This window comes from Periophthalmus magnuspinnatus, chromosome 4 (genome assembly GCF_009829125.3).
Source record: "Periophthalmus magnuspinnatus isolate fPerMag1 chromosome 4, fPerMag1.2.pri, whole genome shotgun sequence".
NCBI lineage: Eukaryota > Metazoa > Chordata > Actinopteri > Gobiiformes > Gobiidae > Periophthalmus > Periophthalmus magnuspinnatus.
Genome location: NC_047129.1, coordinates 27513226 through 27529705, shown reverse-complemented (window position 1 = coordinate 27529705; position 16480 = coordinate 27513226). Strand labels below are relative to the sequence as shown.

The 16480-nt window shown below is 37.5% G+C and overlaps 2 protein-coding genes across 2 annotated transcripts in view; both read left to right on the top strand.

Annotated features, from left to right (window-relative positions):
• anos1b (anosmin 1b) overlaps nt 1-1918 on the top strand; it is a 94017-nt gene extending 92099 nt beyond the window's left edge. The window contains exons 14-15 of the mRNA XM_055221373.1: nt 214-357; nt 1160-1918. Of these exons, the coding sequence (XP_055077348.1) occupies nt 214-354 (141 nt within the window). The 3' untranslated portion in view covers nt 355-357; nt 1160-1918. The remainder of the gene's footprint in view (nt 1-213; nt 358-1159) is intronic.
• A 730-nt stretch (nt 1919-2648) lies between these two features.
• Nucleotides 2649-16175, top strand: LOC117369984 (uncharacterized). The gene is made up of 10 exons (XM_033965326.2): nt 2649-2721; nt 3928-5471; nt 6208-6313; nt 6534-6681; nt 7290-7337; nt 7487-7564; nt 8376-8513; nt 8920-9003; nt 9998-10048; nt 13712-16175. Exons 2-10 carry the CDS (start codon nt 4151-4153, stop codon nt 13820-13822), a joined length of 2085 nt encoding a protein of 694 aa, XP_033821217.1. The 5' UTR covers nt 2649-2721; nt 3928-4150; the 3' UTR covers nt 13823-16175.
• Nucleotides 16176-16480: the final 305 nt, after the last annotated feature.

Below are 16480 nucleotides of genomic sequence, written 5' to 3'. Positions count from 1 at the left end.
ACCAAATACTCTTTAGGCAATGAATATGGATCTTACCTTGGTTTTTACATAATTAAATTCAGTAAGACCTTTTAATGTAATTAAAGAAGCACCAAATGAGAAAAGTGGGACAGTCTCTGCGGTGGAGGAGCAGGTGGTCAACTTCAATAGGCTACTACACCAAACCATCCTAAAACCCTACTGTTTTGCTTTAACAAATATTTTTTTCCACAGTTTCAAAGGTCAGTAATGGTCTCAAGACTTCAACCAGACAGCGACTACCAGCTGCAACTTCAAGTGTTAACAGCAGGGGGCAGTACCGGTGCAGCAGTCTCCAAAACCATCCATACTCCAGCCATCCAAGCCTCACTTTGATAGGTATTACATCTTTATACTGTAAAATGAAAATAAAATAGTAAACAAATGACTAGATCTTAATTAGCATGAATAAAGCACGAACAAAGACCCTATTCATAATGAACAAATAGTTTATTAAGACCAACTCAGTCTTAGTAAGTACTTAGCGATAAACCTAACCCTAACTCTGAACACATTTATTAATTAATAAACCAAGCCTGAGTAATTCTTAATCAGCTATTTGTTCATTGTGAATTAAGTATTTCTTCATGCTTTATTAAGGCTAATTAAAGGTCCCATATCACGTAAAATGGACTTGTGAGCTTTAAGCCATGTTAGGATGTTGTTAACTTCTCAAAACATACCTGGAGATGTGTTTCGTTTCATTCACACATGTAACCCTTTATTATTGGGCTGTCCACATTTCCAAAGCTCAAAATGCTCTGTTCCACTTTGTGATGTCATGAGGCAATAGTTTTCAAGTTACTGGCTACCTTTTACCTTTAGTTCAGTAGAGTTTTGCAGTTTCAGGGCTGAAATTATGCAAATGATTCTAGTGAAGGTGTGTGGAGTATAAAAATACCGTGCAGCACAAGGTGGAACAAGGTGGAACAAGGTGGAACAGAGTGTTTTCTGTTGGAGACAAGAACTCAGCCTAAATATGCAATGTTTGTGTGAATGAAACAAAGCACAACTCAAGATATGTTTTGATGAAGAAACAACATTATAACATAAACCAGAAAATAGTGTAGTATAGGCACTTTAATGTGTAGTTATTATAAAGTGTTACCAAAATAATGAATGTGTTGTTTATTACATCTAGGTTCAAAGTCCACATCTGACCAAGTCTACTGCATCACTGTTCCTTTCAAAACCAAGTGAAACCAAGAGGATTATTTGTATTGATTGTATTGTTTTGTTCATTGACTCTAAAGCTATTGAATGTCATTTCCCTCATCTCCAAATACCACAGTTTTGATAGACCCCACTAAACATGTGTACGCACCCAAACATCTGCAACAAACTGCTACGCATGGGTGATGAAAAATTAGCACTGTTGCCATGGTGATTAATAATTCAAAAGTAAAATATGATATCTTTCCGATGGTGAAAAATACTCAAAATGGTACCCATAAACAGGAAAACAATGAAAACAGTTTTTGCATTTGAATGTAAATAACCTTTAAGTTGTGTCAATAGAATGAATACTACCTTTGTACAACACATGAATTGCCAACAAATGTATTTTTTATTTTTTCACTGGTTCAAAAATAGAATGTCATCATATAGGACTATCTGTAAATACCAGAAAGTTAAGTCACATGGTCCTTGTATAAACACATGCATGCCTAATGGAGGTAAATAATAGGCTAATTGAGCACTGACTTTGTACAAAATGTATTATAGATATAGCTTCCAGTTTAGCTAGTTCATGTGTAGAATGCTCTTTTTTTTTCTTTTTCATTTTTCCTAGATTAATGACAATTAATGAGATATATACCTGTGGTTCTGATCTGAACCGCCTACATCAGATCTTTATTTTAGTTATTATTCTTTTGTACTTTAGCCAATAATGTTTCACTGTTAGATTTATTTATTGTTCCATGATATGTTTTGTAATTAAAGGGAAATTAAAACAAAAAAAAAAAGTTTTGTGTCTCCTCTGTCATCATTGTATAGAAAATAAAAGGTTATATAAAATTTAGACATACACAACACAGTGCATTTGTGTACAGATAACATGTTATATAAGCTTTTTTTGTTCAAGTGAGACATACAGGTTACAGTTTATGGCTGTGGATATTATAAAGTTGTTTTTGACTCGCGCTTTGTTACATCTAAAAGGCCTATGTTTGAGTGGTCATTGTGTTTTATAGGTTTAGAGTTTAACTGTCAGAGGATGGGAGTCAGTAAACCTAAGATGTTTTTGTGGTTTCTGTGGAGTCTTGAATGTGATGACGTCATACTGCCAGATGGGCAGGAGCCAGATTTCCCTATTAATAACATTGATAAGATTGTACTTTCCTAAATATCTAAAAGGTAAATTCCCAAATGTTGAACCTGATAAACATTAACCAAAAGATTTGTGCTCATTCTCAAAGATTTTATTTATTTATTTATTTATTTATTTATTTATTTATTTATTTATTTATTTATTTATTTATTTATTTATTTATTCATTTATTCATTCATTCATTTATTCATTCATTCATTCATTCATTCATTCATTCATTCATTCATAAATAATGTGTATTTATTTACTTTCATAGTTAATTTTCAAGCACAAAGGGGTTCGGATGGCGTGCGTTGCCGAAGACAACCCGACGTGATGACGCAATCAATAAGCGACCACAGTCAGTTTTGTTTCTTCTGATCGTGTTGGTGGTAAGTGTAAACTCCGATTGTTGTTTTCCTGGGTTAAAATGAAGGTAGCAGAGTTATTTTGCTGTATCTTCCATATTTTATCTTTGCATTTATCAGTAAGGTTGGCGCTAGTGCTCCTTTGCCATCGAATTACATCAACTTCCTCACAAAAATGGAGGAAATGTGAGCCGTGGCTGTTTGGTGGTTTCGTATGTTTTTCGGCTGCTTAGCACGTCTCAGGGTCTTCTTTGAGGATCACGCACTTAATAAAACTACATTAGACCCATTGATTGGTTTATTTGCACATGCATTCACGATAGAGCTGAGAGAAGACGAAATGGGGTGAATGCGATGTTACTTAGCTTTAAACGCGCGTAGCTAAACGTTGTTGTCGTTTTTCTGAAGTTGTTTCATTGAACCAGCTGGCAGCGCGTACTGTTACACTTAATATCTACATTTCTGGTAAATATAATGTGGTAACTCTTTAAAAATCCCGACTATCTGAGTGGTTTTGTTATATCGATCAGCTGCATACACAGTGACAACATAGGCTCCTGTAAACGATTCCCTTTATTGTTTTGTTGTTGGTTTTTTTGCCTGATTCTGCGAACTATTTTCATAAGTACCATATTAATACAAGTAACTTAGCTAAATATTGATGATGCCATACAATTAAATGCTTCATGGGGAATCGGCGTTTCAGTTTTATGCAACTAAAACCTGGAACAGTCCTGAAGATGTGAGACAGGCCTTTACTTTGACAATGTTTAAATCCAGGCTCAAAACAGTTCTGTTTAGCTGTGCATACGACTGAAAGGTTTTTATTCTGCACTCTTCTGTTTTAATGTTAATTTTATTATGTTTTTAATTTGTGTGATATTAATGTCCTTATTCTGTAAAGCACTTTGAATTACTTGGTGTACGAATTGTGTTATACAAATAAACTTGCCTTGCCTCCAACGATGCTCGTACGAGTGTATATTTAAGAAAATCTTGTACTTCTAAATTTTCTGCAGGCAGCTCAAGATATAATATTCCAAAGAGATTCATTTGGACTTCATTCATAGATGAAATGAAAATATTTAACTCAAGATGTACTTAACTCTTGCTTTGTTAGTAATTATTTCAAAAAGTTTGGATGGAATATTTTGCACATATTATTACTCTTCACTCGTCTCATCCCTCACGCACCTGTCCTCTAAATGTTTTGTTTTTTTCCCTTTCTAGGAGATTTTACAAGGACCAATTGGTGTTTTGGGTTGTTGGTGTGCCATTGGCCTCTTGGACTTGTGGACATTTAAGCTGCCATTTACGGTACAGGGATTGCACAGACAAATAACTACCTTGGTGCCATATAAGGAGAGACCAAGAAAAAAACGACACGAGGATAGGACAAGCGAGTGAGCAGTGCAGCGTTGGGGATGGGGTTGAAGAGCCAAAGGAGAAAGTCATGGTTCACAGCAGCTTTTCTTCCCCGATGAATGCAACGTCTGCTCTGCCTTTACCAGCTTCTACCACAGCGCCCCCTGTTGTGCCCCCACCTGCAGACAGCACAGAGCACACCGTACCCCAGGCACCCATCAAACCCACCTCTGATTCAACCAATGTGTCAACTCCAGTTCCTTCTAATGCTGAATCTCCCATCAACAATGATTCAGTTTTGTCAGAGTCTGTATTGTCCACTTTAACACCAACCCCTGCACAACCAGTTTTCAATGGCCGCACATCAGGAAGGAAAAGGACTCCTAAGTCTTGTGACTGCTGTGGACCGAAAGGTCACGGCCACAATGTCCAGACCCCAAACAGAGGACGGGGAAGGGGCAGAGGGAGGGCCAGAGGGAGAGGGAGTGCTATCAACCTGGAAGATGCTCCTAAAAGGAAGCTTGGAGGATTCCTGACACACAATAAATCTATTACCTTGACATATGAGAACTTAGGTAAAGTTGAAGGTACTACAATGGGAGCTGACAGTCCGTCACAAAACTCAATAGAAATGCATATCCCTGTTCAGGATGGGTTAGCAGTGAACTCTGTGTCACCTGAGATAAAAAATATACAAAATGACAAGACACCGATAGCAAAGGATAGTATCAATAACAATGATATTGAAATGAAGGTTTTGGATGTGGTTCAAAGCAGCCCCGTAATAGGAATCCTTTCTACAATTACTACAACTACACCAGGTGAAATTAAAAGGAAAATTGACGATAATGTTTTAAGTTCTTCAACCAATGTCCAAGCTTCATCAATGGCAAACAAACAGGCAAAATTGGAACATGAGCAGCAGACTGACCCAAAGCCTTCATCGCAAAATGGCGATGTAAAACTTTCTCCGAATGGATTACTGAGAAGTAACAAAGATGGGAGTTTAACAGAAGTGATAAACGGACCATTGCAGACTGGTACAAAGCCAGGAGATACCTCTGCTGTTGACTTGATTTTAATAGACCAGACCTCTGAGAAAACAAACTCTGTACCTCTTACTTTGTCCAATGGAAACACCATCACACCAAAAGACAACACTCAGGAAGTTATCGCTATAGATTCAGTGACACCCCAACCACCTGCTTCCCCCCCTCCGCCTCAGGAGCCCATCACCGTGAGCAGCGAGGAGCACCCTTGGGCGTTACAGGATCACAGGATGTACTGTCGACAGGGAACATGGGGCAAAGTGGACCAGGCCGAGGGGACAGGAGGAGAGAAGTCAGATGACAAATCACAGGCACAAGAAGAGGATTGGGAGTGCGAGCAGCTTCTTGATATGGTCCATGGTAAGATCTTATTGCACATAATATAATTACATGATTGTGTAAAAATATAAAAGTACTTTTTGTGTTACACAGCTTGTAGTCTGGAGAGGCAGTAAAGCAGGTTTTGCAGAGGGTTGATTGGTTGGTTTGATTATTTCATTCATTACTAATGTCTCCTGGGGTATCACACCTGATTAACTACTTATCATAAGCCCATGACATTTGAATATAACAGATTACCTTTTCATTACAGTTTGTGGGCAAGGGGGCAAGTGCACATGTGTCATACATTTGATGCATAAATGGTAATAAATATATAGCTAAGCATTCTGACACAAATTTTGGTTTGCGTTTGCTAATCTGTCAATACAACACAATACAAACTATAAGATATTAGATTTTCATTTGAGGGAATAGAGAGTGCATACATCAAGGTTTGAAATGGGTGACGAGACAATAAGAATGGCTTTTGTTCTTATAAGGGAGTGTTAGTGTATGTGTGCATGTATGCATGTGTATATGTAGGTAAGTTGTAAAAAAGAAATAAGAGTGAAAGGGCAGAAAAAAATACTGAGTAAGGATTTTTTCCTTTCATTTCCTTATCACATTTGGTCTGGACTTATGTTCATCACGCATGCCAAGGTTTTTATGTGATAATATTACTTTATTAGTTTGAGTAATTATTTTACTTTACCTGCCTTCATGTACTGTTTTAAGACAAAACTGATTAAAATTGTTTTAATGTCTTTTTTTCCAGAATTCCTTGAGAGTTTTTATCTAAAATATGGCAGTTTCATTCCTCTTGCTGAAAGCGATGTCGTGGAACATTTGAAGAACAAGGGCAAATCTGACCTCACAAACAAGTAAGCTTTGCCAGGTCAAATCATCCATGCGTTTCAGGTTAAGTGAGCGGTTACAGTGTCTGTTTTCACAGTTTGAAATTTGACTTGTGTTTAGAGATACTATTCAAAGCCCAGAATATGAACATTGATCTAGTCTTTTTCCAGTATTTAAACTGACTTGCTCTATGTCAGTAGTGAATAAATTAATACATGCCTTTCTAAATCTCATTATATTTCTCAGGGGATTGGATATTCAGAAGGAGGTGAAGCAGTACAGAGCAGGGCTGGCCTCTGCTCCAGTGGCTGGGTTCATGGTGACACATAACAGGCACACTCTGAGTCTGGACGACTTGAGCACATTAGAGGATCAGAACTGGATCAATGACCAGGTACAAAAACTGCCCAACTCCAAGTACTACTTTACTCTGGTGGGATTGGACAAGGAATGGTTAAAGTGGGACAAAACTTAAATAAACTTTTTTTGAAACTAAACTGTAAATGTGGTGTTTTAAAATCATTCTGTGGATTAGACAATTTTAGTGCAAAAAACTGGTTAATTAGCAGCTTTGTAGTCTATGTAGTGTCCCTCTGCTATTTTAACATGCAGCTGCAGCAAAAGACCAGGTTGGACTACATAACTTTTCTGTGGCCTGGTGGCATCACTGAGACAAGCTGGTGATGCCACTAGGCCAAGTTACAGGTCAGATCTGTGGAATGGTGACCTTTCTCACAGAAAGAATGCTTTTTTTATCCCAGGGTGTTTGGCAATAAAAACACCTGTACTTTAATAAACATACGCATCTTTTTTGCATTTATTTATGTCATTCTAGGTTATGCAATTATTTTAAAATGGTCAAATTTCTTAATGTTCATGACCATATAGGTTGGTACTTTTTTCAACAAGAACATGTTTATATACAGTACTTTTTATACATTCAACAGCATGCATTTAATTATATAAGCAAGAGCCCTAATTATCTGTCTTTTATTTGATCAGATCATCAACATGTATGGAGAACTCATTATGGAGGCGACTGAACAGAAAGTAAGTTTCACTGTACTTTAGACTAATATGAAGATTTTTATTTTATATTCTTAACACAAAACGCGCCACAAGATGTGACATATTAGATTTCAAGTTACACTCAAGGACATTTCACTGTGTTAATTACTTTTATTGATTTGTTCTTGTAGGTTCACTTCTTCAACAGCTTTTTTCACAAGCAGCTGGTTGCCAAGGGTTATGAGGGTGTGAAGAGATGGACGAAAAAAGTAAGGCAATTTGCAAGTTTTTTGTACTTGTGATTGGAAAATAATGTCTCGTTCATACTTTTACTTACAGAGATGTGATTACTAGTACTTTAGTCGATTAATTGTTCACTGGTGTTTTAGTCGACCATAATTGTTATCAGTGAAGTAATTATTTTATTTACATTTTAAAAACAGCAAGGTGCGTAGTGAGTTGGCTAAAAATTGGAAGTAAATCGTGTGTTTAATCAGCTTTAGCTCACAGTTTCAATACTTTTCTGTTGCTCTTTCTGTTCTGTTGTTTTTGCACAAACTCCTGTGCAGTTTTAGTCTTGTGAATGCAGTCAGGTACATGATCAAAATATAATAATAATAATAATAATAATAATAATAATACATTGTTTTTATGATGCACTCTTCATTAAACAAAATCCCAGAGTGCTACAATAAAAGAACATTAAAATACTAATTGCTAAAAACTAAAAACATTAGCAGTAAGCTTTTCTAAATAAAAAGGTCTTTAATTTAGCTTTAAAAAGTCCAGGCTTTGTGTGGCTGTCAGCTGTGCAGGGAGGCAATTCCACAGTTGCGGTGCAGCTGAAGAGAAGGCTCGGTCCCCCATTTTACGGAAATATAGAGATCTTATAGATATTTAATATTTTGAGCATTTTTTTTGCCACGCCCCCTTTTTAGTTGACAAGTTGATCGGCAGTCTACTGAGAATTTCTTTGGTCGACAGCCTTAGTGATTTCAGCTGTCAGATAAAATTATGCTTTGTTAACGTGCTCTTTGTGGATTCATAGATTTAAATGTCCAGTCTGTGTCTCGTTTTTAGATTGACCTGTTTTCCAAGTGGTTGGTGCTTATTCCCATTCACTTAGAGATCCACTGGTCTCTGGTCACAGTCAGTATGGCGCACAAAACTATCAGTTACTACGACAGCCAAGGCATCGTCTTCAGACACACCACAGAAGTGAGTATGTTTGTTTAAAGCTTGGGTATGGGATTTTACCTATTTGCAAACTGTCAAAGGAGCGCATAGGTAGTTTAAACTTTCTAGTATGTATTTACGAGCTATATTTTACTTTACCTTATTCTAATTTTTCAAACCATGCCCTTTAGAACAGCTTTATCAGCCAATCCGCTCTAATCCCAGAACATAAAATTCTCCAGGATTTGCGGTCAATAAAACGCTATCATTAAATGCGTACACAGGTCTGTTTCTCAACATTCTCTTTTACAATAAACTCTGTGGGAAAATAACTTCAGATATCACTCCTTTAATACCTTTACTAGCTTAAGCAAAGATATGATGTTTGCTGTTTTTTTTGTTCCTTGTTTAACCTGTTGATCATTACAATCTATATATTTAATTTCAGAATATCATGAAGTACCTTCTGGCTGAAGCCAAAGAGAAAAAACAGACAGCTTTCCAAAAAGGCTGGAAGATCACCATCATCAAGGTAAGATTTTGTTAAAAATAGCAGCATGTAAATAAATGGTTTGGCCTGAAGCAAGTTTCCACTAGGTTTAAATTTCATGGGTTATTCATGAGACAAAGAGCTGACCGCTAAGCCAGTGCTGCTGCTGTTTACCATCGGTTTTCCTTAAACACAAATACACTGTAAAAGGGGAGTGATACTTGGCTAATTAGAAAAAATGCCAGGGAAATTGTATTAGAATCCACACAGATATACCTGATTGACCAGATAAAAAAAAAAGTAATATTATTAATTAACAATATTAAAAATCATGCATTTCTTTTTTAAACTACTTAATGCATTTTATCATAGTTCACACAGAGAGTAGATGGTTTATAAAATTTAGTTCTTAAATGGCTGGTATGTGTTGGGTTGTTTTGTGTTTTCTCCAGTTTGTTGTCCCAGGCTGTAGCAGTCTTTAAATAGCATTAACTTCAGCCTTTAGCTCTCTAGTCTCTATTTATCAAGATGAGTGAACAGATTACTCCATACTGAAATCTCTATTCACTCTATTCAGGAAGTTGCCGCGGGCGCCGCCATCATCATTTGGGTTGTATTATTTTGCATAGGATTGCCGATCTTGACAGCAAATAAGTTCTACAGGGACTACAGAGCTGTTTTAAATCCTCTCAGAGAACCGGTGCAGTGTTAAGTTGTTAGTCACACGAACATAGAACAGTTTACAAAAATCAACCTACTTTATATCATATTTTTGAAGCAAAACTTTTCTCAAATTCCCCAGTGAATTGAATGGGATTCCCACTCAACCGGAAGTGCCATCACAGTGCAGTTTAGTAGCATTTATGGTAAAAGTGGGCAGGCGGATTGGAATAAAATCATTCACTTTCTTCACAACTTGCTCTAACTGTGTAGCATGTCCTGTCCAGTCTAACAATAGCACCTCACCAAAGTCAGAGCTGAGAGTTGATATCCTGGTGGTGTTCTCTGTTTGACTTCTGGGCTCTTTTGTTCCCAGGGGATTCCTCAGCAGAAAAATGACAGCGACTGTGGGGTTTTTGTCCTTGAGGTGAGTTTTTTCCATTTTTCCACCACACGACTCCCCCTGCTGGTCTGTTCTTTCCACTGCCCCCTCTGTTTTCTCTATCTTGGTAGTTTCTATCTTTGTCTGCCGCTCTGTATCAGGTTTGTCCCAAATTTTGGACTGAAGTAAAGGGTATTGATCTCATGGTTGGCACGATGAGCCCAATGATGGAGGAGAAAAATATAGACCTATATATTAAATAGATTTATAATCTTTTTTTCTTACTGTAATATTTAAATTCCATGTATTTAATATTATTTAAAACAATTAAGTAGCTGTAAAACACCTTATTAACATATTTTCATAAGTTTGGGCATTTTAATTAAATGATCTTATAGTTAATTTTCATATTGAGGCATAATTTTTCTATAGTTATGACCTAATTAATTATTGTGAACTTCTGAATAACTTTTCATCCTTTCACTGCTTTATAACCCTCGCACATTGTACACTTCAGTTTATCTCTGAAAGTAATGATGCCAACAGACCGTTTTGCACTAGTCGGTTTGTTTTGCATTTTGTTTAGAGCCACTAAGCATTATTATGCATTGTATTATCCTCTATAAACTAGACTGCTCCTGTCGTCTGGAGCCCCATAGAGCAAAACCAGGGCTGGATTATTGGGAATGACGGGCTGGATTAGACAGGCAAAGTATGAGAGAAAATATGGACTGGATTTGTATGAATACAGTAGTTTATTATGGAGCAGTGTAACAGATTTAGTGAAGAAGCGCATTTTGACGATTAGCTCCGCATAATTTGATTGACAGGGCTACCAATATAATGGTAGGGGAAACACTGAAATGTGTTCTGACTCCTGTTCACAGCCTTGTTTTGTACTAGGTTTGTCAAAACTGTCGAAAATCAAATGCAAATTTATTCCAAAACAATTATCCAAGCTAGATGCTAATTTGTATGATATTAAAAAATAACAGGACATTATTTAACCTTTCCTAAACAGCTTTATTTTGATCTTGAGCTGTATTAGAACTAGTATCTTGTGAAAGTTACATGCCCATTAAGAGTGTTTATCTTTATGGTATTCCTTAGTATCAAAATGAAGCTGACATTTTGTTATTGTGACACTACTTTGTATTAAGTGTGAGCTCAACATTGTACGTCAACGAACAGCCACACATACTATCATATATCATTGTACACAAACACTGGAGGCAAGCTGGGTACAGTTTCTTGGCTAAGGAGGACACACCTGGCACTGAAGGGAGCAGAAATCAATAGTTATGGACGATATATCGGTGCAAGTATCAGTATAATTTAATATATATTTTAAGCTCTATTCTGATCTCGATGTGTCCATGTGTAGTTCCTAGTTTGTCCTCACTGCATCAAATATGTCTTTTTAAACAGACAGTGAGTTTAAATGGAAAATTATGTGAATAAATAATGTTTGCTGATACTGATAACAACAGCAACACAAAAATCTGATATTGTGTCTGAAAACTTCCATAAAAGATTTATTTTCTACTTATGTAAGGTTGAACTTTACCCACAGGACCAGTGCTGGCCTCAAATGTGTGCATCAGAATGCGTGGCAGTAACCTCTAAATGAAAACACATGCTTCCCTCCCATTTCTCATCTTTTTTAAGTAGTTTTGGGGTTTTTAAACATTACATTTTTAGCTCCAATGGGATGTAGTAGCTGAATGGTTAGCACCCTAGCCTCACTTTTGTCTTACATAGATTCTCGTGCCAGTTGGCCTTTTCGATGTTCTTCTTTTCCAAAGCAATGGATCTTGCACTTATTCCTTATAAATGAAGTTCTGTTTGTGCCAAAGTGCTGGGATAGGCTCCAGAATCAGGCTCAACACTTCAGCAGAGGAGCAGGAAGCAAGAAAATGAATTAAAAAACACTGGAAATACTGCATGAAAATACTGAGGATGATAAATGTGGCTACTGCTTTCGAGCACAGTGCCCAGGAGCCCGTCAAACATACCAAGACTGTGTTGTTTTTATTATGCTGAGATATCCCTATGAAATGATGAAATAACAAATATTCATGCGATACTATCATATTTCTGTCTCCATATTTCTAATACACATTTAGCTTCTACATATTAAAGCATTCCACAGAATTGACTCTTGTGAGCTTTAAGTCATGTTATAATGTTACTGCTTCTAAAACGTACATGGAGTTATGTTTTGTTTCATTCAACATGTTTGAGTAACACTTTATTATTAGTCTTAGCTCAAAATGCCCTGTTCCACCTTGTGATGTCATGAAGTGGTAGTTTTCAAGTTAATAGCGACTTTTCACCTATAATTCAGCAGAGGTTGGCAATCCCAGCACTGAAATTATCCAAATGGTTCTAGTGAAGGTGTTTGGAGTTTAAAAACCTATGCCATCACAAGGTGAAACTGCTTTGTTTTTGAGAGAAGAACTCCCTAAATATGTAGGATTTGTGTGTTAAACCTGTGTGAATGAAACAAAACACAACTCCTGGTCTGTTTGTGATTAGGAAACAACATTATAACATAGATCAGAATATACCATAATATGGGCCCTTAAATGTTCAGAATAAACTGAACTCCCAATGAGTGCAATACCTTTAACTGTATAAATGTTGTTGTTAAGGACTATTCATTCACACAACATGGTCTTAAAATAAAACTGAAAGGTACAGTACTGTATTATGGTCGTCAGCAAATTAAAGTTTGCATGTGGCCGTGAACCAAGCCCAGGATGGAGAAGGATGCCCCAGGCACTACACTGCAGTCACCTACTGCAGAGGACAGATTCCCCATGGAGCCATAAAACCACATTACCCTTACTTTTACTTATTTTGGGTCAGGAATGCCTTGGTCATTTTCACACACATTAGTGCGCTCTGTGGAGCGACCTCAGTGCGCACTAGAATTAGTTCTGTTTAGTTTACTTTTGAGTCGGCGTTGTTCACATACAACCTGCATCATTCACAACAAACACGCACCATGAGTCAGGTGAGAGACCGTTAGCGCATCAAAGAACTTATTTCTATGCCAACGGGCTTCAAGCAGACGGAATAATTGCATATGCACGCTTATACGCGAAGGTCTTTTTGAACGACACACAGACAAACCCAGACACTGCACTCGCCCTGCTCCTGAGTGCGATGGCAGCCGCTCCGAGACCTCCTGTTTCAAACGCTCTCGGTCTGGCTGTTTGCTACAGTCCAGAGTGAGACTGTCTTCACACCGGCCCAAGCCCCGCTCTTGGACTGAATGTTCTTTCAGGTCGACCTAACTAGTGGAAGCGTGAGAATGACCTTATACTCCATATAATACTATATACAGAATAATATTCAACAAAATTACCTTTAAAATGTGAGAACCATAAATAAGCAACTGCCACGGAAAGACAATTTTATCAAGTCAGGACATTGTTGGATGAGAACTATATGGAAACTATTGCAGACAGCTCTTTCTCTGTTATGGTTCAACATCAGCCTTAGAGAAAGGACTAACCGTATGATCTACACTTGTATTTCAAAATTGGACACAGGCTCTTCAATACTTCCCAGTTTTCAGTGTCCTTTCCGTCTTTATCACTAGAGCTTCAACGTGTGTGCCTGGGAATGCATGTTAAAACCCTAAGTGACATCTTTCCTACAGTTTAAATGTAAACCCTGTATTTTGTGTTGTCTCTTCAGTATTGCCGCTGTCTGTCAGTGAAGCAGCCTTTTCGCTTCAGTCAGGAGGACATGCCGCGCATTCGAAAGAGGATCTACAAGGAGCTGTGTGAGTGTCGTCTGGACGTCTAAAACTCCGCCCCCTTTAGATCCCCTCACCCCTTTACGCTCTGGGACATGGTCGACTGACAACATGGCCTCTCAGCGACAACAACACTGCAAAAGTGATATCTACAGAATTAAAACGCCTAGAGTCTGTAATCTTTATTTTAGCAGTTTTGACTAGTTTAGGTTTATTTATGAGTTTATTTATTGGTGTACATTTTTGGACCTGTTTCGAGGGCTTTTGGACTGTAATCCTCGTTTTAAAACTGAAATCAAAAAACAAATTCAAGTAGCAGTTTCATATTTTTTCCAAACTCGTTCAGCTGTAGATTAAATGTATTTAAAGTTGCTGTACCTGATTTTAAAACAGGAATAACAAAACTAGTTCATTGTGAACGGTTTGCAGTGATATAAAGTTATTCTTCACTTACCTTAGGTGTCTTAATTATTCACTGTCAGGAGTTTATTAGTGCTTTTCACAACACACAGACCCCAGAGCGTAGTTTTACCATGACAGTAACACTAACATCAGCTAATATGCTAACGCTATACAATAAAATGTTAGATGCAGACAGCACAGACTATTTTGACCTCAAGAGCTGCTTAGACAATATATCTGCTCAAATACAAAAAAATGGTACAGGACCTCCAATTTAATAATAAATAAGTAAATAAATAATTAAAAAATAGAAAAAAGCATGATGGGTTTACTCTGACTGTTTGTAAAGTATTGTAAAAGTGTGTAGTCTTGGCTGGCTTGGCAAAAGAACAATGGAACTTAATATTTCAACTAAACGAGTTGAATTTTCTTTGATTAATTGTTGGAACCAGCTTAAAATACCTCGAAACAACCCAGAAATTCTAAACCACTAACTAAATACAGCTAACGGGTTCAGTCCTGGTTTAGACCTGGTTTAGACCTGGTTTAGACCTGGTTTAGACCTGGTTTAGACCTGGTTTAGACCTGGTTTAGTCCAGTCAGCTAACAGTACAACCGATTCAAATCAAAATTCATATTCTCAATTCAAGTCATTTTTACTTGTGTAGATATTTTTGCAGTGTATGTTGCATAAGCCAACACATCCAGGTCGTCTACGTCTGACCTCTGCTCCCTCCATTTTCAACTGACTGCCGTGGTCTTTCCGATCGACCAAAAACTATTAACTATTCACAAACTCCAGATGTCGCCCTCTACTGACTGAAGATAGTGCTACAGTACGGTTATTCACTGTTTTTTGCCAAATCCTCAAGAACTTTGGAAAAGAGAGGAACCTGCTAGGACCAATTATGGGAAGATACTTTTTTCTCCAACTAGTGGCCTTATATTGAATTGGCCATTTTTAGCTGAATTTCGGAACATTACTACGACGATGAGGTGACGCGCGGACCAGCCATTCATTTAAACTTGAAGGATTACGTTGGAGGATTCATTTTGTTGAAACTTTGCACGGTTAAAGGCCTAAATATCGATTAACTGAATGTGCGATAAAACGTTTTGCTCCTTCGTCGCAGAGCGGAGACTTGAGCAGCACAAAAGCTATGGACACACTCACTTGGGAGACGTTTTAAGTTTTAAATTATAATTTCATCACAGTTATTAAAATATTTTAGTCTTTGCAGTGAGCACTCTTGTTTATCGAGGCATTTAGCTACAAGCAATTTATGTGTTAATCCACGGACAACTTGAGTTCCCATTTCATGCTGGTTCGTAGATTTCACATTTTTTCAGCTGCTGTTGCGAGGACCACACATTTTAATCTAATCCTTGAAGTTTATCCCAGGAGACCTGTTAGAGTACATTAGAATTAGCCTACATGGGTATGGGGGAAACAAGTGGACCTCAGCTATTTTAAATTTGAAAGCTGCACTATGTAACATTTGTCGTGCTGGTTCTGCCCTCGTTCGTCTCCATGGAGATGTTATGGCATTGCCTGTCGTGTTCCACAGCACGGCATTCGATGTATCTATATGGCGTTGTATCATTTACTGCGCAAAAAAATCTGTAATCTGACCTGTAACTCGGCTTTGTGGTGTCCCTTGCTTGTCTCCATGGTGACGGTTAAATTAAATGCCATTTTTTGGAACATTAATCTGATCGGCGTCACTTTTTCTGTCCATGAACATAGAAGTTTCAGGCCATACTGTGGAATATTACAGCCAAAACAGTAACTTGGAAATGGACACGTCAAAGCGGCAGAACCTCCACCAGAAAAGTTACGCAGCGCGCCTTTAATTGTATATCCATCCTGGGTTTTATTGTTGTATTATTTGTATTTACAGATTGTATTGAAAGTCTATTGGCCTTCTACTGTACATGCTATAGCTTCGGCTCAAACCATGACTGTTTTTACCGTTGTTATTAAAAGGACTGTACTGCTGGAACTGTGGCTCCAATTCAAATTAATTACAGCCGTGCACCAGAAGAGGGCGCTGTGCAATTACAGTCATAGTGTTTTTTTGTGTGTTTTTCCCACTATCCATCTGGTTTCCAAGGTCACAAACATGTCAGATGCCTTAAGCGTTGGATCACAGCCCATCTTGGAGATCTTAAAGTAAGTCCTTGCTGCTGGGGGGTTTCTGATGATTATATAAGCCTAAATATTACAGAGACAGTCTTTAATGTCACAGTTGACATTACTGACCTGCTAATGAGGCGACCTTTAAAACAAGTCTAGTATTTTGATT

What these genes read in the sequence shown, in the direction of transcription:
- LOC117369984 (XM_033965326.2), top strand. Translation starts at nt 4,151, where the DNA reads ATGGTTCACAGCAGCTTTTCTTCCCCGATGAATGCAACGTCTGCTCTG. An exon ending in GCTTCTTGATATGGTCCATG is followed by an intron (nt 5,472 to 6,207) that starts GTAAGATCTTAT and finishes CTTTTTTTCCAG; the next exon opens with AATTCCTTGAGAGTTTTTAT. An exon ending in TGAAGAGATGGACGAAAAAA is followed by an intron (nt 7,565 to 8,375) that starts GTAAGGCAATTT and finishes TCTCGTTTTTAG; the next exon opens with ATTGACCTGTTTTCCAAGTG.